We start from the raw sequence: 22,471 nt of genomic DNA, 5'->3' as shown, positions 1-22,471 counted from the left end.
GGCCCTTTATAGACAGATGGGGAGTAGTCCTATGGGCCTTTATAGACAGATGGGGAGTAGTCCTATGGGCCTTTATAGACAGATGGGGAGTAGTCCTATGGCCCTTGATGGTCTGGATCAGAATAGTGGCCTTTGATAGACTGAGTGAGGTCTCCATCACTTTCACTGTCAATACCGTCACCAAATGTGACATGGGGTAGAATTTTTGCCGCGGCACATGTACCGCCCCTCCCGGCTGCCATGTTAGCTCATGGTGAGCCGCGGTTGAATCACCTCACCTCACCTCCACATGTAAATGAGGCCTTAGTGAACTGGATGAGGTGTAGTGAGGGACTTATGGAAGACACCAACACAGGCCTCTCATAATGGCAGCTGCCCAGTTCACATCTATTGTGAAGTCTGCACAACATGGGGAGGGGGGGAGTCTGCCTTCACTGGCTGCATGCTTGTGTTTCATGTCCAGAGACAGGCAGGGAACTGAAATATCACTATGGCAGCCAGAAGATTTCAGTCATAGAAGATCAGCAGGTAGAATATACTCCCCAGGACCTCCGAGAACATGAGGACAATCTTTGTTTACATTTGTAAATGGCTGGCCCCAACATGGTGGCTGGGTGGGCTGATACCTGTTGCTGCGGTGATGACTAGCTTTGTGGGCGTGGCACAATTTATGCCAAGATATTTATGGTGCAGTTCTGGCGCCAAGTGGGGCACTGTGTGCTTGTGCTACGGGCTTTGAAGGGTTAAAACAGATGGTGTGTGCCGCCTGTCAACTGCCCTGTGAATCGCTTTTCAGAGGGACGCCAATGGCAGCTTCAAGTGTAAACAAGGCCACATAGAGAACATGGATCACATAAAACGGTGACTGGAGTATCAAGGCTCCACAATCCTGTCACCCCCCCCCCCCCCCACTACAGGGGCCCTTTGGGAACGCAGGGTTCTACTGTGGCCCTTGATGGGCTGGGACCAGAACTATGGCCCTTGATGGGCTGGGACCAGAACTGTGGCCCTTGATGGGCTGGGACCAGAACACACCTCTGACAACATCACTGACAGGGAAGTCCTGCACTGTCTGGGACTTGTAGTGCCCCTGTAAGGTGTAGAAGACCGTCGACTCATACCACCATTCTCCTTCACACCTGGACTACTGCCTTGTGTGGAGACTACAAGTCTCAGCACGCAGCTCTCTAACTACAAGTCCCAGCACGCAGCTCTCTAACTACAAGTCCCAGCACACAGCTCTCTAACTACAAGTCCCAGCACGCAGCTCTCTAACTACAAGTCCCAGCACGCAGCTCTCTAACTACAAGTCCCAGCATGCAGCTCTCTAACTACAAGTCCCAGCACGCAGCTCTCTAACTACAAGTCCCAGCATGCAGATCTCTAACTACAATTCCCAGCATGCAGCTCCCTAACTACAAGTCCCAGCATGCAGCTCTCTAACTACAAGTCCCAGCACACAGCTCTCTAACTACAAGTCCCAGCACGCAGCTCTCTAACTACAAGTCCCAGCACGCAGCTCTCTAACTACAAGTCCCAGCATGCAGCTCTCTAACTACAAGTCCCAGCACGCAGCTCTCTAACTACAAGTCCCAGCATGCAGATCTCTAACTACAATTCCCAGCATGCAGCTCCCTAACTACAAGTCCCAGCATGCAGCTCTCTAACTACAAGTCCCAGCATGCAGCTCTCTAACTACAAGTCCCAGCACGCAGCTCCCTAACTACAAGTCCCAGCATGCAGCTCTCTAACTACAAGTCCCAGCATGCAGCTCTCTAACTACAAGTCCCAGCATGCAGCTCTCTAACTACAAGTCCCAGCACGCAGCTCTCTAACTACAAGTCCCAGCATGCAGATCTCTAACTACAATTCCCAGCATGCAGCTCTCTACAAGTCCCAGCACGCAGCTCCCTAACTACAAGTCCCAGCACGCAGCTCCCTAACTACAAGTCCCAGCATGCAGCTCTTTAACCAACTACATATTTCAGTATGCAGACCTTTATTATAACTACAATTCCCAGCATGTGCTGTAAGCCCGCCCATCCTTTCCGAGAGGACGACAGGTGTTCCGTGAGAATTACCTACCCGTGAGAATTACCTACCCTCGTCATTACACCGGTGTGATCTCGGCAAGTTGAAACTTTCGGCAGGACACCGGCTCTACAGCGGACTACATATCCCATCATGCTCTTTTAGCAGAACCGCGGAAAGTCCCGCCCTCTCCTCACGTGTTATGAGTTGCGGATGTAGGCAGTGCGCAGGCGCAGATATCAGGTCGGTACGTGGCGCATGCGCAGTGTTGTTGGCCGGCTTTAAGAGCATGCGCAGTGCGATCGGAGAGAATCTTTTGTTACATAGATGAATCCAGCGGGTGAGTGTACCGGGATAACTATGGTGACCTGATGGAGGAGATGGGAGAGCGGGCGGTGTGTGATCTGTGTGGGGGTGACATCGTACAGTGGGGGAGGGGAGGAGGAAGCCGGGAGATGGGGAGGTGATACCTGTCTGCTATGTACAGAGGGATGCTATGTCCCTGGGCTACGCTCCGCGGGGGAGGGGTACCAAGTTCCCTGGCTCCGTGTGGGGAGGGGAGTCCAGGCTCCTGCAGAGAGGTGTCACATTCCTGTGCTCCTCCTGGGAGGGACAATTTCCAGGCTGGGGGAGGGTTGCCATGTCACTGGGCTCCTTGAGGGAGGGACACTTCAGACTGGGAGAGGGGAGCCGATGTCCCCGGGCTCTTCTCTACGGGGGGAGGGGGAGCCCGATGTCCCCGGGCTCTTCTCTACGGGGGGAGGGGGAGCCCGATGTCCCCGGGCTCTTCTCTACGGGGGGAGGGGGAGCCCGATGTCCCCGGGCTCTTCTCTACGGGGGGAGGGGGAGCCCGATGTCCCCGGGCTCTTCTCTACGGGGGAGGGGGAGCCCGATGTCCCCGGGCTCTTCTCTACGGGGGGAGGGGGAGCCCGATGTCCCCGGGCTCTTCTCTACGGGGGGAGGGGGAGCCCGATGTCCCCGGGCTCTTCTCTACGGGGGGAGGGGGAGCCCGATGTCCCCGGGCTCTTCTCTACGGGGGAGGGGGAGCCCGATGTCCCCGGGCTCTTCTCTACGGGGGGGGGAGCGCGATGTCCCCGGGCTCTTCTCTACGGGGGGGGCCATGTCCTTTGGGCTCTTCTCTACGGGGGGGGAGCGCGATGTCCCCGGGCTCTTCTCTACGGGGGGGGGAGCCCGATGTCCCCGGGCTCTTCTCTACGGGGGGAGGGGGAGCCCGATGTCCCCGGGCTCTTCTCTACGGGGGGGAGGGGGAGCCCGATGTCCCTGGACTCTTCTCTACGGGGGGGGGGCGATGTCCCTGGGCTCTTCTCTACGAGGGGGAGGGGGAGCCCGATGTCCCTGGGATCTTCTCTACAGGGGGGAAGCCTGATGTCCCTGGGTTCTTCTCTACGGTGGGGAGGGGGAGCCCGATGTCCCTGGGCTCTTCTCTACGGGGGGTGGGGGGGAGCCCGATGTCCCCGGACTCTTCTCTACGGGGGGGGGGGGAGCCCGATGTCCCTGGGCTCTTCTCTACGGGGGGGGGAGCCCGATGTCCCTGGGCTCTTCTCTACGGGGGGGGGAGCCCGATGTCCCTGGGCTCTTCTCTACGGGGGGGGGGGAGCCCGATGTCCCTGGGCTCTTCTCTACGGGGGGGAGGGGGAGCCCGATGTCCCTGGGCTCTTCTCTACGGGGGGGAGGGGGAGCCCGATGTCCCTGGGCTCTTCTCTACGGGGGGGAGGGGGAGCCCGATGTCCCTGGGCTCTTCTCTACGGGGGGGAGGGGGAGCGCGATGTCCCCAGGCTTTTCTCTACCGGGGGGGGAGGGGAGCCCGATGTCCCCGGGCTTTTCTCTACCGGGGGGGGAGGGGAGCCCGATGTCCCCGGGCCTTTCTCTACCGGGGGGGGAGGGGAGCCCGATGTCCCCGGGCTTTTCTCTACTGGGGGGGGGGAGCCTGACGTCCCCAGGCTCTTCTGTACGGGGGGAGCCCAACGTCCCTGGGCTCTTTTCGACAGGTAAGGGGGGTGCCACGTCCCCGGGGCTCTTCCCTACAGAGGGGAGCCATGTCCCTGGACTCCCCAGTTTGGGAGGAAGCTGGGTGATGGGAAGGGTATACTTGTCTGCTGTATATAGGGGGCATCATGTGGGCTCCAGGCCTCTGTTCTGCTGATGAAGGACACTTCCAGGCTGGGGGGTAGGAGCCAAAGCCCCTACAGAGGGATGTCTCATCCCTGGACTCTTCTTCCCTGGACTCTTCTTCCCTGGACTCTTCTTCCCTGGACTCTTCTTCCCTGGACTCTTCTTCCCTGGACTCTTCTTCTCTTCTTTAGAGATGTGTCATGTACCCAAATTCTTCTTTAAAGAGGGGTGTCCCGTCCATGAACGTCATCCAGCCTATCTGTGCTGTGCGCCCGCACCAGAAGTACTGTGGGCGATCAGCAAGTGGTGAAGTTGGCTTTGTACATAGGGACACAGTCTTGCTGAAAGATAAAAGGACCTTCACCAAATTGTTAACCACAAGGTTGGAAGCGCATAGTTGTCTATAATGTCTTGGTATGTTGTGGCATTAAGAGTACCCTTCACTAGAGACCCCTTAACGCCATCATTTGGAGAGGTGTCCCCATACTGTTGGCCATTGAGTGTATATTATACATTGACTCATCAGAATTGTGTAGACCCCTTTAAGAATTCAAGGACCTCACTTGCTTATTTCCTGACTGTTATCTTTTGTCCACAGGACTTCCTAAGGACCTCTAGGACTGGAGGGGGTAACCTCTTGGTGAGCTGTTGTCTCCAGAGTACTTTGGCAGGGATCTCTGGCATGGTATTCAGCCCTGATGAGTCGTGTGACCTGCGTCAGCCTGTGAGCCTCCTTACTGCCTCGACAATGGAGTGGAGATAGTAAGACGACGTCTACCATCTTGTAGAACCTCTCCAGGGGATACCATGGAGGCCTTTGGGCCGGTCATGCTGTACTTGCTCCAAGTCCAGGAGAATGAAAAGCATGACAAACCCCAACCAAAGCCGAAGAAGAACCTTAGGCCGCCACCTGTAGAAAAACCTCGGCCTAAGCCAAAGCGGCCCCCGGCACCCAAGCCTCAGGTGCTGGGAATCAGGCGACCAAGAATATTTAGGGAGCGCACAGGGATGGAAGGACTGACCGATGAGGAGGTCTTTGAAAGGTTTAGACTCACCAAAAGTACCATTATAGACTTATACGAGTTAATAAGGTCCGACATTGACCCGCTGACCCAGAGGAGCCACGCCATCCCCGGGATCGTGAAACTGTTGAACTGTCTACACTTCTTTTCTTCCGGATCATTTCAAACCAAAGCCTCGGCCATCGGTGGCGTCTCGCAGTCCACCTTCTCTCGGTTCCTGGTGCCGGTTATCCAGGCCTTGAAGAAACATGTGCACACCTTCATCAGCTTTCCCAAAGACAAGGCCGGGTGGCAGAAACTGAAAAGCGACTTCTATGAAGTGGCCGGTGTCCCGCACGTTATGGGAGTTCTGGATTGTATGCCCATTGCGGTATCGGCACCGCACGAGAGAGAGGAAATCTATAGGAATAAGGAGGGCTACCATTCGGTCAATGTGCAGATGATTGTCGACAGCAACTGCAAAATTCTCAGTCTGTTTTCTGCCTTTCCTGGGAGTTCCCAGAATTCCTCTATCCTGAGACAGTCCTCGGTGTACGAGGGGTTCGAGAACGGCCGGCTGAGCGGTGGCTGGTTGTTGGGTAAGTCTACACCAGGGGTCCTCAAACTTTTTAAACAGGGGGCCAGTTCACGGTCCCTCAGACACTGTTGTGGGCCGGACTATAGTTTGAAAGAAATATGGTTTTATTTATATAGTGGCGGCTGGTGCTCAAAATTTTTGGGGGGGCGCAAACAGAAAAATGTAATAGGCATTGCTTTGTGGCAAAAAACGCTGTAAAAAATTGCGTGACTTTTTGAGGTCACAAAAGTGTGAAAGGGGCCTTTTAGTAATCAAGGTATAGCGTGCCCCCATCAATGCAGAGTGAGCGGCGTGCCCCCCTTTTCAGTGCAGAGTGAGCACAGCGTGCCCCCCTTTTCAGTGCAGAGTGAGCACAGCGTGCCCCCCTTTTCAATGCAGAGTGAGCACAGCGTGCCCCCCTTTTCAATGCAGAGTGAGCCGCGTGCCCCCCTTTTCAATGCAGAGACCATCGTGCCATGCCCCCTTCAATGCAGAGACCAGTCAGTGCACTTACCTGCAGCGGCAGGTTCTCCTCAGTCCCCCGGCTTCTCCTCGAGTCCTCCCGCCTCGGCCAATGGCATGAGCTCGCCTTTCGGCCAATCAGGAAGCGGGTCTCGGACCCGCTTCCTGATTGGCCAGGAGGAGGATCCGTGTGACAATGGCGAATTTTAATTCGCTATTGTCACACAAATGGGTTGGGCTAGGGCGCAGTGCTCTGCGCCCTGGGTCCACCCTTTTCTGAAGCCTATTAGAGCCTCTGGCTCTAATTGGGTGATTCATGGATAAAAAAAAAAACATGAATGATGCATCCCGGCCGGCGGGCCGGGTTCAGGACCTTGGTGGGCCACATGCTGGCCGTAGTTTGGGGACCCCTGGCCTACACCATTCATTTTATTACGACCAACCCTCACAATTATTGTTGGTATAAAGGTGGAGTCTATCCTATCCAAAGGTGGCCATCAGCTGCCAGACTTTCTCTGGCCTCAATGTTTGCCAATTTACCTGAAACAAACATGTTTTAAGTGAAGCCATAGCAAAATCGAGGATCCTAATCTGAGGCCAACTTTTGCATCCCATAGAAATGATCAGGCGGCTTTACAGCCTCCCTTATCACTTCTACATATAAGAGCAGAGCCTGAAGAGGGCAGCCATGAGCTTGTTTTAGAATCTGTTGGAGGTGCTGTGGCTAAATGATTGTGCCGCCCTCCCCAAATAGATCCCGCATAATGAGAATCTCATCATTGTTGGAGGGACAGTGACAAACTACTGCAGGAAATTTCTTATCGTGGGAGGGGAGGAGACATGCACCACTGAGAGGAAATGTCACCATTGTGGGAGGGGCAGATATTCAACCTACTGCAGGAAATGTCACCATTGTGGGAGGGGCAGAGACACTACTGCCCGAAATTCACCATTGTGGGAGGGGCAAAAACAAACTACTGCAGGGAATCTCCCCATTGTGAGAGGGGCAGAGACGCTACTGCAGGAAATTCACCATTGTGGGAGGGGAAAAGCACAAAAATCCTGCAGGGAATCTAACCATTGTGGGAGGGGTAGAGACACTACTGCAGGAAGTTCACTATTGTGGGAGGGGCAGAAACACTACTGCAGGGAATCTCGCCATTGTGGGAGGGGCAGAAACACTACTGCAGGAAACCTCACCCTTGTGGGAGGGGCAGAAACACTACTGCAGGGAATCTCACCATTGTGGGAGGGGCAGAAACGCTACTGCAGGGAATCTCACCACTGTGGGAGGGGCAGAAACACTACTGCAGGGAATCTCACCATTATGGGATGGGCAGAAACACTACTGCAGGGAATCTTACCATTGTGGGAGGGGCAGAAACACTACTGCAGGGAATCTCACCATTATGGGATGGGCAGAAACACTACTGCAGGGAATCTCACCATTATGGGAGGGGCAGAAACACTACTGCAGGGAATCTCACCATTGTGGGAGGGGCAGAAACACTACTGCAGGAAATCTCACCCTTGTGGGAGGGGCAGAAACACTACTGCAGGGAATATCACCATTGTGGGAGGGGCAGAAACACTACTGCAGGAAATCTCACCCTTGTGGGAGGGGCAGAAACACTACTGCAGGGAATATCACCATTGTGGGAGGGGCAGAAACATTACTGCATGGAATCTCACCATTGTGGGAGGGGCAGATACACCACTGCAGGAAATTCACCATTGTGGGATAGGCAAAGACACAACTACTGAAGGAAATCGCACCATTGTGGGAGGGGCAGAGAGACAAACTACTGCAGGGAATTTTGCCATTGTGGGAGGGGTGTAAAAACTACTGCAGAAGGCATTGTGGGAGGAGCAAAGACACTACTACTACTGCAGGGAAATCTCACCACTGATTCGTATAGCCTCCAGTGTGTCTTGTGTTTCCAGGTGGTCCTGTGTACGCATGCCGCCCATGGTTGTTGACGCCGGTCCCAGAACCCATCACTCCAGCAGAGACTGCCTACAATGAGGCTAACGACAGGACTCGCGCTATCATAGATGAAACCTTCAAGATACTGAAAAGCCGGTTCAAATGTTTGGACAAGTCGGGGGGTGGCCTGCAGTACGACCCCACCAAAGTGTCCGACATCATCGTGGCCTGCTGCATCCTACACAACATCTCCATCCTTCACAACATTCCGCTCAAGGCAGAGGAGCCCTCCAACCGCAAGGGGAAGCCAATGCCGGAGCTTCAACCACCGCCGAAAGGAAACGCTCAGGATGTTCGTGCCAGGGTGATCGAACAATACTTCTCCTGTAAGTCCTATTCCTGGTTAAAGGAGAGTTCTAGTCTTTTTACAGTCCTTGTATAAGCTTCCATAAGGCCATGGTCTCATTTTAAGAGTTGATGGGATTAAGCTTCTCACGTTGCTCATTAGAAGCTGCAGCAAGTCAGAGCCCACCTCATTTCTTGGATGGAGGACACCCATGACCAAGTGTCATTGGCCTGCCCCTTTCATTGGCCTGCCCCTTTCATTGGCCTGCCCCTTTCATTGGCTTGCCCCTTTCATTCATTGGCTTTCAGGTTAATTCAAACATTGAGGCTCAGCATCACCTGTGGGCATTACCTGGAGTGGTCCGCCTACCTAGGAACCCCTACTTCTCCAGACTTGACATCCACTCATCGAGGCATGTTGATATTTGCATAACTCCTCCCAAGAGCCAACCCACTGCTTGAGTCAAGGCTGAGGAGTACTAAGGCAGGGGGGCTGTCATGTTTTTAGGAAGCCCCCTGCCGGCCCCTCACCCACCATAATATGCCTGCATTGCATAAAGAAGCAGTGATGTCACTGAGTTTAACCACTTCAACTCCAAAAGGGTCCCCCCCCCCCCCCCCCGCCCCATGACCAGAGCATTTTTTGCTATTCAGCGCTGCACTACTTTAACTGGCAATTGTGCGGTCAGGCAATGATCTTTTTATCTTTTTGTTTTTTTTCACAAAAATAGGTCTTTCTTTGGGTGGTATTTGATCTCCTCGTGTGTGTGCGTGTGTGTGTTTTGTTTATTTTTTTGCGATCTTACTGTCGGTTCACACTGATCCGACTCCAAGTCGCCCCGACTTCGGGCGACTAATGAAGTCGCCCGTGCACCGCGACTTCAGCGCGGCTTGCAACGACTTCACATAATGGAAGTCAAAGCAAGTCGCTCTGATTTTGCAAAAAAAGGTGCAGGAACCTTTTTCTAAGTCGGGAGCGGCTTGAGTCGCTCTGATTAGAACGGTTCCATTGCACAGCATTGGGAGCTACTTGTCAGGCGACCAATCAGTGTGAACCGGCACTAAATGAAAGACCGAAAATCCACTTTTTACCAGGGCGTTTTGTAATCGTCACTGCACTATTTTAACTGGCAAATGATCTTTTATCTTTTATTTTTTTTTTTTTTTTTTTTTTTTGCAGTAGAAGCAAAAAAAACCCTAAAATTTTGAAGAGAAAAAAACAGTTTTCTACTTTTTGTCAAATTTTAGTCATAAATTTGTGTCAAAATGTATTCTGCTGGTAACTAAAAAATCCCTATAAAGCCCCGTACACACGTAGCGATTGTCGGCTTGTTAGTATGATGCTGCCGACAGCGCATTTTCGGCCGAACAGAATCTGTTGTGCAGACTTTCAAATTTTTGTTGGCAACACCAGAACGGCCGATTTGTTCGCCAGTTAGTACAGATTTCGGCTGACAGACAGCCGATTTGCAAGACTGGGCATGCTCAGAGAAGAAAAAAGACACGGAAAGTTAACCATCACATGACATCACTTCTGCAGTCGGCTGTTGTTGGCTGACAAAATTCGTGTGCAGTCTTTTGCAGTTTTTAACACACGACAGCCCTGGACAAAAGACGGCCGATCGGTACGTGTGTACGGGGCTTTAGTGTGTATTGGTTTGTGTGACCGTTCTATAGCGTCTATGGTATATTTATCAGAAAATTTACCAACCCTGATGTACTGACAGCCTGACCTCTCATTTCTTGAGGACCTAAAATGTCAGGACAGTAGAAATATCCCCCAAATGACCCCTTTTTGGGAATGAAGACATTTTGATGTATTTAGTAAGAAGGCATGTGTTTTTTTTTTTTTTTTGTTTTTTTTTTTAACATACTGTCACCAGTGAAGTACAGCACCATTATGATTGATGTGGAGATCAGGGACCCAGACTGGTGACAGGATGTTTAACCACTTTACCACCGGAGGATTTTGCTGTCTTACGTCTGGGCCACTTTTTGCCATTCGGCACTGTGCGACTTTAACTGACAATTGCGCGGTCATGCGATGCCGTACCCAAACACAAGCGGAGCTTTCTTTTGGTGGTATTTGATCACCTGTGCGATTTTTTTTTTTTTTTTTTTTTTTTTTTTTTTTTTTTTTTTTTTTTTTTTTTTCGGGATTGCGGCGGACAGATCGGACCCTTGACTGACATTTTTGACACTTTTGGGGTTACCAGTGACATTACTACAGTAGTCAGTGCTATACATATGCACTGTTACTGCAAAATGACACTGGCAGGGAAGGGGTTAACTTTATTGGGGAAGGAGGGGTTAAGTGTGTCCCTAGGGGGGTGATTCTTACTGTGATTGGCTGTGGCTACTAGTATAGTAGAACCGTCTGATCTCCATTTTTACACGGGAGAATGACAGGCGGCTTGTTTACATCAGCTGCCTGCCTTTCTCCCTCTGCACCGACGATCGGCGAGTGACCGGCGGACATCGGGTCCGCCGGTCACACGCACGGCCTTGCTAGGGAACGAGCCGGGGCGGGAGCACGCCTCTGGGCTCGCGCTCGCCCGCTATTGGCTCCCAAGCAAGTGACAGGCTAGTGACGTGTGTATATATATATATATATATATATATATATATATAAATATATATATATATATATATATATATATATATATACACACGTCACTTTGCCTGGCCGGGGCTGACTGCCGACGTATATAGTTGTGCTGCGGTCGGCAAACGGTTAAAGAAGAAAAATAAATATATAGTATATGTGTGTGTATATTATATATATATATGTGTGTATGTATATTATTTATTTATATATATATATATATATAATATAATATATAATCAAATTTTTATTTTATTTTTTTCTTTACAAAATTATAAACACGACCCTTTTTTTTTTTTTTTTTGCCCCATTTTTCATGAGCTGAACTTGAAGATCTAAGACTTTTTCTATGTACACAAAATGACTTTCTCTCAAATATTGTTCACAAATCTGTCTAAATCTGTGTTAGTGAGCACTTCTCCTTTGCTGAGATAATCCATCCACCTCACAGGTGTGGCATATCAAGATGCTGATTGGACAGCATGATTATTGCACAGGTGTGCCTTAAAGAGGAAGTAAACCCTCCTCTAACACTTGTACCTATAGGTACTGTAAATATCTCCTAACATGTACCGTTTAGGAGATATTTACATTTGATGCTGCCAGTGACGTCGCTGGCGCATGTGCTCTGAAGGAACGGCCGATCGTGCCGTTCCTTCAGAGCCCCGTGCCGTGACCGTCGGCTCCCGCGCGCGTGCGTGGGAGTGACGTCACCGCGGCTCTGGCCAATCAGATGGCCGGATGCCGCGATCCCGGAAGACGGGCGACTGGACATGTCGCCCGTCATAGAGGTAAGAGAGCGGCAAGGTGGGGGCTCGTTCTAAGGTAAGTATTTGATAATGAGCTAGTATGCAATGCATACTAGCTCATTATGTCTTTCTCTTTCAGGATGTAGAGAAAAAAAAAAAAGTTTTTCTCGGTTTACAACCTCTTTAAGGCCCGTACACACGATAAGAAAATCTGTAAGGAAAATTCGTCCGACGACCGATCTGCTGATTTTCGGATTGTTAGTATGGTGCATTCGACAGCCGACTCCGACTTTTCGGCTGACAAAATCCTGGTGTGCAGACTATAAAATTTTTGACGTCCATCAAAACACATCTGATTTTCGTCTCATTAGTACAGATTTCGACGGAAAAAAATCTTAAGAGCAAGACTGGGCATGCTCAGAGAGAAGGAACACATACAAAGCAATCCAACACATGACATCACTTCTGAACTAGAATTCTGTCGTACGGGAAAATTCGTATGAAAATAACCACATAATAGCCACAATAGCCACAAAAAACGGACGACGGATCGTTCGATAATCTGATCGTGTGTACGGGGCTTTAGGCTGGCCACAATAAAATGTGCAGTTTTACTGTAATGGAGGGGATCCGAAAACCAGTCAGTATCTGGTGTGACCACCATTTGCCTCACGCGGTGCAACACATCTCCTTGGCATAGTTGATCAGGTTGGTGATTGTGGAATGTTGGTCCACTCCTCTTCAATGGCTGTGCAAAGTTTCTGGATATTTTCAGGACCTGGAACACAAGTGTTGCGTTTTTTATAATTTTGTTCACTGTGCGTACTTATCTGAAGGGGTGATCAGTAAAAAACATACATGAAAGAAAAGTGGGGCTTTAAACGGGCCAAATGTAAAAGTAAAAGGGATGTCTTCAAATTGAGCACACAATTCTTTGTATAAAAGACTAATTTATTAAATCCTATTTAAAATGAACAATACATAACCGGTTGCCGACCGCTGCACGACTATATACTGCTGCGGTCAGCCCCGGCCAGGCAGAGTGACGTAGGGGTACGTCACTCACCTGTCACTGACTTGCGAGCCACTTGCGGGCGGGCGCGCGCCCACCCCGGCTCGTTCACTGACAAGTCAGTGCGTGTGACCAGCAGACCCGATCGTCCGCCGGTCACTCACGATCGCTCCGGTGGAGGGAGAAAGGCGGACGGCTTATGTAAACAAGCCGCCTGTCATTCTTCCCTGTGTAAAAATGAAGATCAGACGGTTCTACTATGTAGGACCGTTGATCTTTGTTTTTACAATAGTAGCCATGTCCCTTTACAGTTAGAAACACGCCCCTAGGACACACTTAACCCCTCCCTCTCCAATACAGTTAACCCCTTCCCTGCCAGTGTCATTATTACAGTAACAGTGCATATATATAGCACTGATTACTGCAGTAATGTCACTGGTAACCCCAAAAGTGTCAAAATTGTCAGTCAAGGGTCCGATCTGTCCGCCGCAATGTCGCAGTACCGCAAAATAAATCGCAGATCGCCGCCATTACGCGTTGAAAAAAAAAAAAAAAAAAAAATGACAAATCTTTCCCTTTGTTAGTAAACGCGATAACTTTTGCGCAAACCAATCAAAATATGCTTTTTGCAAATTTTTTTTTTTTTTACCAAACATATGTAGCATAAAACAAATTGGCCGAAAATGTTAAATGTTGATTTTTACATTTTTTTTTTTTGGGGAATTTCATATAAAAAAATTTGAAAAATATTGTTATTTTTGCAAAATTGTCACTCTTTTTTTGTTTATAGCGCATGATCAAAAAATCGCACAGGTGATCAAATACCACCAAAAGAAAGCTCTGTTTGTGGGAAAAAAAGGACGTCAAATTCGTTTAGGTACAGCGTCGCACGACCGCTCAATTGTCCGTTAAAGTCACGCAGTAAAAAATCGCAAAGAAAACCCTGGTCTTTTAGCAGCCAAATCCTCCGGGGCTTAAGTGGATAATAAAACTTGATCAAGAACTCCAATAGGGAGTAATCATACAAAATACCACTTTGGTGATATTGGGCATAATAGAAATGCAGTCCAACGGTCCTTGGTATGCTGACGCGTTTCGCAACAGGGCTTCCTCAGGGTATGAGGGCAGCAACAGGGCTTCCTCAGGGCATCAAGCAGGCTCTCCTGAGGCAACATCTAATAAGAGGAGTTCCTACTATATTGCACTGTTGGGTACTGGTACCCGAATACCGGGGAACTACACACTAAACATCTGTCCCATTTTGGGCTACATCTCCCTGGAACCCTATGCTCCTGATTAGATCTAGAATACCCAACTATACTTTCAAATAAGAATTTTTACATCTGCTAAGCTGGAGAGGATACTATACTGTCCCAATAGGCGCTGTGATATTTACATCACTCTCTAATATCGTGAAGAATATCCTAACAACATAACGCTCTGTATCAGCGATATACACGGGTTATTCACCTGATTCATGTACCTTTACTACTTAGTGACCCCGACGCCTGCCCAGGGATGCATTTTTTTGCCATACCTGTGACCCCATTGGAATGCTGGTCTCCTTGGTCTCTTGTGCCCTGAGGAAGCCCTGTTGTGAAACGTGTCAACGTACCAGGGGCCGTTAGACTGCATTTCTATTATGCCCAATATCAGCAATGTGGTATTTTGTATGATTACTCCCAGTTGGAGTTCTTGATCAAGTTTTTATTATGTATTGTTCATTTAAAATAGGATTTAATAAATTAGTCTTTTATACGAACAATTGTGTGCTCTATTTGTAGACATCCCTTTTACATTTGGCCCATTTAAAGTCACACTTTTTCTTTCATGTCTGGTTTTTTTGCTATATATTTTGGGATGATGGCCAGTTGATCACGGTAGTGTGTGTATGTATGTATGTGTGTGTGTATGTATGTATGTATGTATGTATGTATGTATATATATATATATATATATATATAAGCAGATTAAACTTGAGCTTTAATCAGATTCCAGATGGGGGATTAAAGATCTAATGCCTAATGTCTCCTGGAAGAGGACCGGTCATATGGGGGGGTTGGTCTGATAATAATCCCCCCCCCCCCATATAATGTACAGCTGCAAGAAAAAGTATGTGAACCCTTTGGAATGATATGGATTTCTGCACAAATTGGTCATAAAATGTGATCTGATCATCATCTAAGTCACAACGACAATCACAGTCTAATAAAGAAAAAATTCCGCGCAAATGGATCTCCTTATATGATTGGCTGCAGCCTACCCCAAAAATATAGTAAAACTATATCAGGGTATGGAAAATATGATGGGGTAGTTGGCGCTGTCAAATAATGAAAAATGTACAAAGGTGTGTCTCACAAATCTAGGTACATATGGGTGATCAATATATAATATCAATACTATAAGTGATGGTCCTTACAATATACCCAATGCTACTGATATTAAGCCACAGTAGGTGTTATAGATTTCAATAAATTAACCAACCATTAATCAATTAGTAGCACTAATACATACTTAATGGAATTCAATAAAAAAGTAAACCAGTATAAATAAATAAAACTGTGAGCAGTGTTTCAAAGCTAAAAATAAAGTGACTCTTGTAATAATTGGTGTAAACACTAGGTGGCAGTGTTGGTTTAAAATTAATAAGTGTGGATATCCAAGTAAAACAGATAATGGGTAATACAAGGTGCCAGGTGCTGTAATTATTATATCAGAAGTAAATAACAATATCTAAAAGTAAAGAAGTCTCCAAATTCAGTGCAATAATGGATATCCAAGTGAAATTAAATATATAAAAAACATCAAAATGAATTAATTAATTAAAAAATACATATAATGTGCCAGGTGAAATATAAAAATATATAAGTAAATATCTGGTGAATAAATAAATATAAATAAGAAATTAGATAGTCCGTAATATAAGTGAAAAAAAGTCCACAAAAAATATGTTCAATATAATAGTCCAACAACGTGCAATATAGTGATAAAAAGTGCCAAAAGAAATTGCATGGATGGAGGGGGTGCTTCCCGGTGTGGGTCAGGATGTGGGTGCTGGGTGAGGGAATTCCGTGCCCCCCTTCCTATGTAGCCCGCACTCACCAGAGAGCGGCACCCCTACAGGGGTAACCAGCCTTGGATATTTGGGGTATTCCCCGGTAAACCGCGGTGAGCCTCTCCTCTCCTCCTGGGACCAGTTGCACTTCCTCCCTCAAATGGTAAGGTGTTAGGGTAAGCGATGTATAATAGGGGTGATAGGCAGCGCTCCAGAGTAATAAGGGTGATGTCCGGGATTATATGGATAGAAAACGCTTAGTAGCAGACTTTCGATAATCTGATCGTGTGTACGGGGCTTTAGGCTGGCCACAATAAAAGGCCACCATAAAATGTGCAGTTTTACTGTAATGGAGGGGATCCGAAAACCAGTCAGTATCTGGTGTGACCACCATTTGCCTCACGCGGTGCAACACATCTCCTTGGCATAGTTGATCAGGTTGGTGATTGTGGAATGTTGGTCCACTCCTCTTCAATATTTATATTTATTTATTCACCAGATATTTACTTATTTATTTTTGGGATCTCTTTAAATATATTTTTTAGAGCTCTGATACTTTTTTATATTTCACCTGGCACATTATATGTATTTTTTAATTAATTCATTTTGATGTTTTTTATATATTTAATTTCACTTGGATATCCATTATTGCACTGAATTTGGAGACTTCTTTACTTTTAGATATTGTTATTTACTTCTGATATAATTACAGCACCTGGCACCTTGTATTACCCATTATCTGTTTTACTTGGATATCCACACTTATTAATTTTAAACCAACACTGCCACCTAGTGTTTACACCAATTATTACAAGAGTCACTTTATTTTTAGCTTTGAAACACTGCTCACAGTTTTATTTATTTATACTGGTTTACTTTTTTATTGAATTCCATTAAGTATGTATTAGTGCTACTAATTGATGAATGGTTGGTTAATTTATTGAAATCTATAACACCTGCTGTGGCTTAATATCAGTACCATTGGGTATATTGTAAGGACCATCACTTAGTATTGATATTATATATTGATCACCCATATGTACCTAGATTTGTGAGACACACCTTTGTACATTTTTCATTATTTGGCAGCGCCAACTACCCTATCAGACAATCACAGTCTGCTTAACCACTTAAGCCCCGGAAGATTTTACCCCCTTCCTGACCAGGGCCTATTTTGCGATTCGGCACTGTGTGACTTTAACGTTTAGACTTGTACCTAAAACTAATTTGACGTCCTTCTTTTTTTTTTTTTTTTTTCCCACAAACCGCTTTCTTTTGGTGGTATTTGATCACCTGTGCAATTTTATTTATTTATTTTTTTATTTTGATCACGCGCTATAAACAAAAAAGAGCGTCAATTTTGCAAAAATAACAATATTTTTCACATTTTTTTTACATGAAATTCCCCCAAAAAAAATGTAAAAATCTAAATTTTTTTTTAACATTTTCGGCCAATTTGTTTTATGCTACATATGTTTGGTAAAAAAAATCGCAAAAAGCGTATTTTGATTGGTTTGCTCAAAAGTTATTGCGTTTACTAACAAAGGGAAAGTCATTTTTGGTGTGTTTTTGGTAAAAAAAAAATGTAGCAGAAAACAAATTGGCCTAAAATGATAAAAAATAATGATTTTTTTTTTTTTGGGGGGGGGGGGGGATTTCATATAAAAAAAAAAAAAAAATGTGAAAAATATATTTTTTTTTTTTTTTTTTTTTTTCAAAATTGTTGCTTTTTTTGTTTATTGCGCAAAAAGTAAAAATCGCACAGGTGATCAAATACCACAAAAATAAAGCTCTATTTGTGGGGGGAAAAAAGGACTTTTTTTTTTTTTTTTTTTTTTTTTTTTTTTTTTTTCAAATATTTTATTGAATCAGGCAGAGAATAATAATAACAACCAAATATATACAGAACTTCCACTGTACATAGTCCACTGCCAAATGTAATACAAACAAAACTGGCACAGAAACATAGGTACAGGAAAATCTACTAGGTATGAGTTGAGGATATCAGATACGAACCCCACCGTGGAGGGGGATTACTGTGGGACCCTGAGTCAGACAATATACCCGAACAGATCGGGAAGTTGCAAAGTATGTGTTACAGGTAAGTGGTAGATCATGGTAAGGTAAACCTCTGCAGACCTAGCATACGTGGTGGTACCTAATGTTAGGAGAGTGTGTAAGAGAATAGAAAGGAGGCAGAGTGAAGGCAGGAAAGGGGAGAAAAAGAGGGGGGGAAGGGAGCAGGGGTAAAAGGACATAAATTTAATTTGGGTACAGCGTTGCACGACCGCGCAATTGTCTGTTAAAGTAACGCAGTGCCGAATCGCAAAATATGGCCTGGTCAGGAATGGGGTAAATCTTCCGGTCATAAAGCCGTTAAAAATACGCTCATTGAGAATTTTTTTGTCAAAGACATGTAGCTAAATAAATTTGGCCTAAATATATGACAAAAATTGAATATATTGGATATTTTTTAACTGTCAAAGTAGAAAAATAGTTTTTTCAAAATTGTCACTTTTTTTAATTAATATCGCAAAAAATGAAAATCGCACAGGTGATCAAATACCACCAAAAGAAAGCTCTGTTTGTGGGAAAAAAAGGACGTCAATTTCATTTGGGTACGGCGTTGGACGACCGCGCAATTGTCAGTTAAAGTCGCACAGTGCCGAATCGCAAAAAGTGTCCTGGACATAAAAGCAGGAAAATCCTCCGGTGGTAAAGTGGTTAAGCAGACTGTGATTGTCTATTGTTGTGACTTAGATGATGATCAGATCACATTTTATGACCAATTTGTGCAGAAATCCATTACATTCCAAAGGGTTCACATACTTTTTCTTGCAGCTGTACATAGTTGAAGTTCTCTACATGATGATTTCCTCTTTATGGGGATGATGATTTTTTTTTTTTTTTCTAACCATTTCTTCCTTTTTTTTTTTTTTTTTTTTTTTTTTTTTTTGGTTCCCCAGAAACTCTCCAGAATTTGAAGACGGTCTGCTTGAAATTTTTATTTTGAAGATTTTCTGTAGATAATATTTGAGTTCATGTGAGGATGGAAGACATGGGAGGTAACGGTTTTGTGACTTTATCAATATTGTGTTTGAAGATAATTGGTGGGGTAACCTGCCATAGGCTAAACAAAAGAAATCTATGGATTTCGCCCATCCATGCTAAACGGTACGGATGGACAATTTTCTCCTGCCTTCTGTTGTCTTCAGAGAGCCAGAAACCACAGGTATCGGAATACCCAAACAGCAGCTGCATCTGGTTGAATGCGGTCACTATTCAGCTGGCATCTTTGGTTTTTAGTTAGAGAGATGTCGGGCAGGGGGGTGCCAACAGAGGTGCTTCCATTTCTCTGTAATTTGATTGAGTGTTTAGAGGATCACCCATTTATCAGTCTTTATGGACTTCAGTGCTTTAGGAAATCACCCCCATAGAGCAGTGGTCTCCAAAATGCAGCCTAGGACCAGATGCAGCACTTTGCTTGTCTTTATCTGGCTCTTGGGGCACCATCTCCTCACTGACACCAATGATGGGGCACTATTCCTCCCACTGACACCAATGATGGGGCACTATTCCTCCCACTGACACCAATGATGGGGCACTATTCCTCCCACTGACACCAATGATGGGGCACTATTCCTCCCACTGACACCAATGATGGGGCACTATTCCTCCCACTGACACCAATGATGGGGCACTATTCCTCCCACTGACACCAATGATGGGGCACTATTCCTCCCACTGACACCAATGATGGGACACTATTCCTCCCACTGACACCAATGATGGGGCACTATTCCTCCCACTGATACCAATGATGGGGCACTATTCCTTCCACTGATGCCAATGATGGGGCACTATTCCTTCCACTGATGCCAATGATGGGGCACTATTCCTTCCACTGATGCCAATGATGGGGCACTATTCCTCCCACTGATGCCAATGATGGGACACTATTCCTCCCACTGATGCCAATGATGGGACACTATTCCTCCCACTGACGCCAATGATGGGACACTATTCCTCCCACTGACGCCAATGATGGGGCACCATTCCTCCCTGACGCCAATGATGGGGCACCATTCCTCCCTGACACCAATGATGGGGCACTATTCCTTCCACTGACTTCCAATTATGGGGCAATATTCCTTCTAATGATGGGACACTATTCTCCCCCCCTCCCCCGCCCCCCACACTGACACCTATTATGGGTTTTTATTCCTCCCACTGACACCAATGAGGGGACACTATTGCTTCCACTGACACCAATGATGGGACACTATTGCTTCCACTGACACCAATGATGGGACACTATTCCTTCCACTGACTCCCAATTATGGGGCAATATTCCTTCTAATGATGGGACACTATTTCCCCCCGCCCCCCACACTGACACCTATTATGGGTTTTTATTCCTCCCACTGACACCAATGATGGGACACTATTGTTTCCACTGACTCCAATGATGGAGCACCATTCTTTCCTTGGGCTCCATTCCTTCCACTGGCACCAATGATGGGGCTCCATTCCTTCCACTGGCACCAATGATGGGGCACTATTCCCTCTAATGATGGAACACTATTCCCCCCCCCCCCCACACACACCAATTATGAGGCTTTATTCCTCCCACTGACACGAATGATGGGGCACCATTCCTTTCACTGACACCCATGATGGGGCACCATTCCCTCCCACTGATAACAATGATGGGGCACCATTCCCTCCCACTGATACCAATGATGGGGCACCATTCCTCCGACTGATACCAATGATGGGGCATGAAGTCTGACGTACCACAATGCACATACTAAAATAAAAACATACCATGCATTGTGGTGCTCTGATTTGCTAAAATTATCGTGTGTTTTTTTTTTTTTTTTTTTTCTGCTGTGGTGTGTGGACAGTCCACTCATAATGAATAGGCTGCCTTGAGGCAGTGTATGGTAACTCATCACAATGGATGACTTAAGTATGACTGGACCCCCAAAGTTCTATTGACCATAATCATTCCAGCTGGCTTGTAGATTCCGCCTACAGCTTGTATTGTATTATATTCTGATGCCCTCCTCTTTGTGTCTTTGTTCAGGTGTTAGTGCCCGGACGGAGTTCTGCACCACCTTGTCTTGTTTAATTCTGTGGACCGTCCATCCTGGAATGTTTGAAAGGACTGAACCAGTCTCACCCCTTTACTGTTGAAGACGGACCGGTATTGCCACATCAGTTCGGCATTGGATGATCCCCGCCCGGACTACCCTATTGTCCAGAAAATGGACTGATCCATTGACAACACTACATAATTATAAATGAACTGATCCAAGGAACCCTCTGTGGTGCGGATGGTAGACCGGCTTTGGGGAATTCCCTGCAGTGTTACGTAAACTGATTATCCAGTTACAGATGTAAATTCCTCATAGATCCATGAAGGCCCCTGTGGACTGGTTCTGAGGTTGTCCTCTGGATTATTTTGCTGATCCTGAGAGATCCCTTTCAGGACATTCCTACATTACTGGGAATGGGCTAGTGCAGGAATACGCCTGGAATTCTGGAAATGGACTGACCCTGTCCTCGGAGTGATATAAATGCAGAGTCCTAGATCTATTACCAGAGGGATACGTGTCGCCTCCTAAACTTACTTTAACTAGATATCCCTCTGGTATCATGACTTCTGTACCCCACGTACATGGACTAATCCATTAGGAAGCCCCTCATCGGTCCTAGGCGGGACTGTACCAAGGCCATTGTAGGGGCTGGTGACATGAACTCAGTAAAACATTAGCACTTATTATTTTGAAATCTGCCTTTTATGTAGAGAAGAGCTGAATAGATGTGCATAGACACTTGAGTGTGAGTGAGCGACTAAAGTACAGAGAGCTGGCCCGATCACCAATCGGCCTTGGGGCTTGTGTATGTGGGCATTGTCTTCCTTTTGTTTGAGGTGCATTTTAAATGTATGACACCTTAATCCTAGGTTCGCAGATTCCCATTGAACTCAATAGTGCAGCACCAAATGGGGACCTCAGTGGAGCAACTGACCTCCCAGCAGTACATGCTAAGTTCAAGCCGTTTTTTTTCTAAATCGCACTAAGCTTTGACACCAAGCTATCAAAAGAGCAAGCAGGGTCACTCAGACCTTTTCTCTTACGTCCTCCAACAGTCGACGCCGCCTCTAAGTCATCACTGTTGGGTATTGACTTCCGCTCCGCAGGAGTAGCTAGGAAGTCAGTACCCAACAGTGATGACTTAGAGGCGGTGGCGACTGTCGGAGGACTCAGAGAAAGGAATTTTTCAGGTAAGATTTTACAAAAATTCCGTTTTTTTTCCTGCCCAACGTGACGCCACTGCAAACGCATTTCATCTACAGTATGGGTTTAAACATAGGCCATGTTGTGGGCAACAAGGTTAGCAGATTCCCATTTAGCTCAATGGTGCAGTAAGAAATGGTGACCTTCCGCTAGCACATGGTAAGTTCAAGATGTTGTGTTTTTTTTTTTTCAAAATCGCAATAAGCTTTATCGACACCAGGCAAGCAAGCAAGGTCACTCAGACTTCTTTTTCCCTGCCATAACGTGAT

At 46.6% G+C, this 22,471-nt stretch overlaps 1 protein-coding gene across 1 annotated transcript; it reads left to right on the top strand.

Annotated features, from left to right (window-relative positions):
• The first annotated feature begins 4,816 nt into the window (after positions 1-4,816).
• LOC309550887 (putative nuclease HARBI1) lies at positions 4,817-21,233 on the top strand. Its single transcript, XM_082251269.1, has 4 exons — positions 4,817-5,764; positions 8,149-8,517; positions 18,864-18,962; positions 20,987-21,233. Coding segments are annotated over exons 1-3 (1,164 nt in total). The 5' UTR covers positions 4,817-4,971; the 3' UTR covers positions 18,866-18,962; positions 20,987-21,233.
• The last annotated feature ends 1,238 nt before the right edge of the window (positions 21,234-22,471 follow it).

Source organism: Pelophylax lessonae (genome assembly GCF_965119305.1).
Source record: "Pelophylax lessonae genome assembly, chromosome: 3".
NCBI classification, from domain to species: Eukaryota; Metazoa; Chordata; class Amphibia; order Anura; family Ranidae; genus Pelophylax; species Pelophylax lessonae.
Note: the sequence above shows the minus strand (reverse complement) of the source record. Positions and strands in the feature narration are given on the sequence as shown.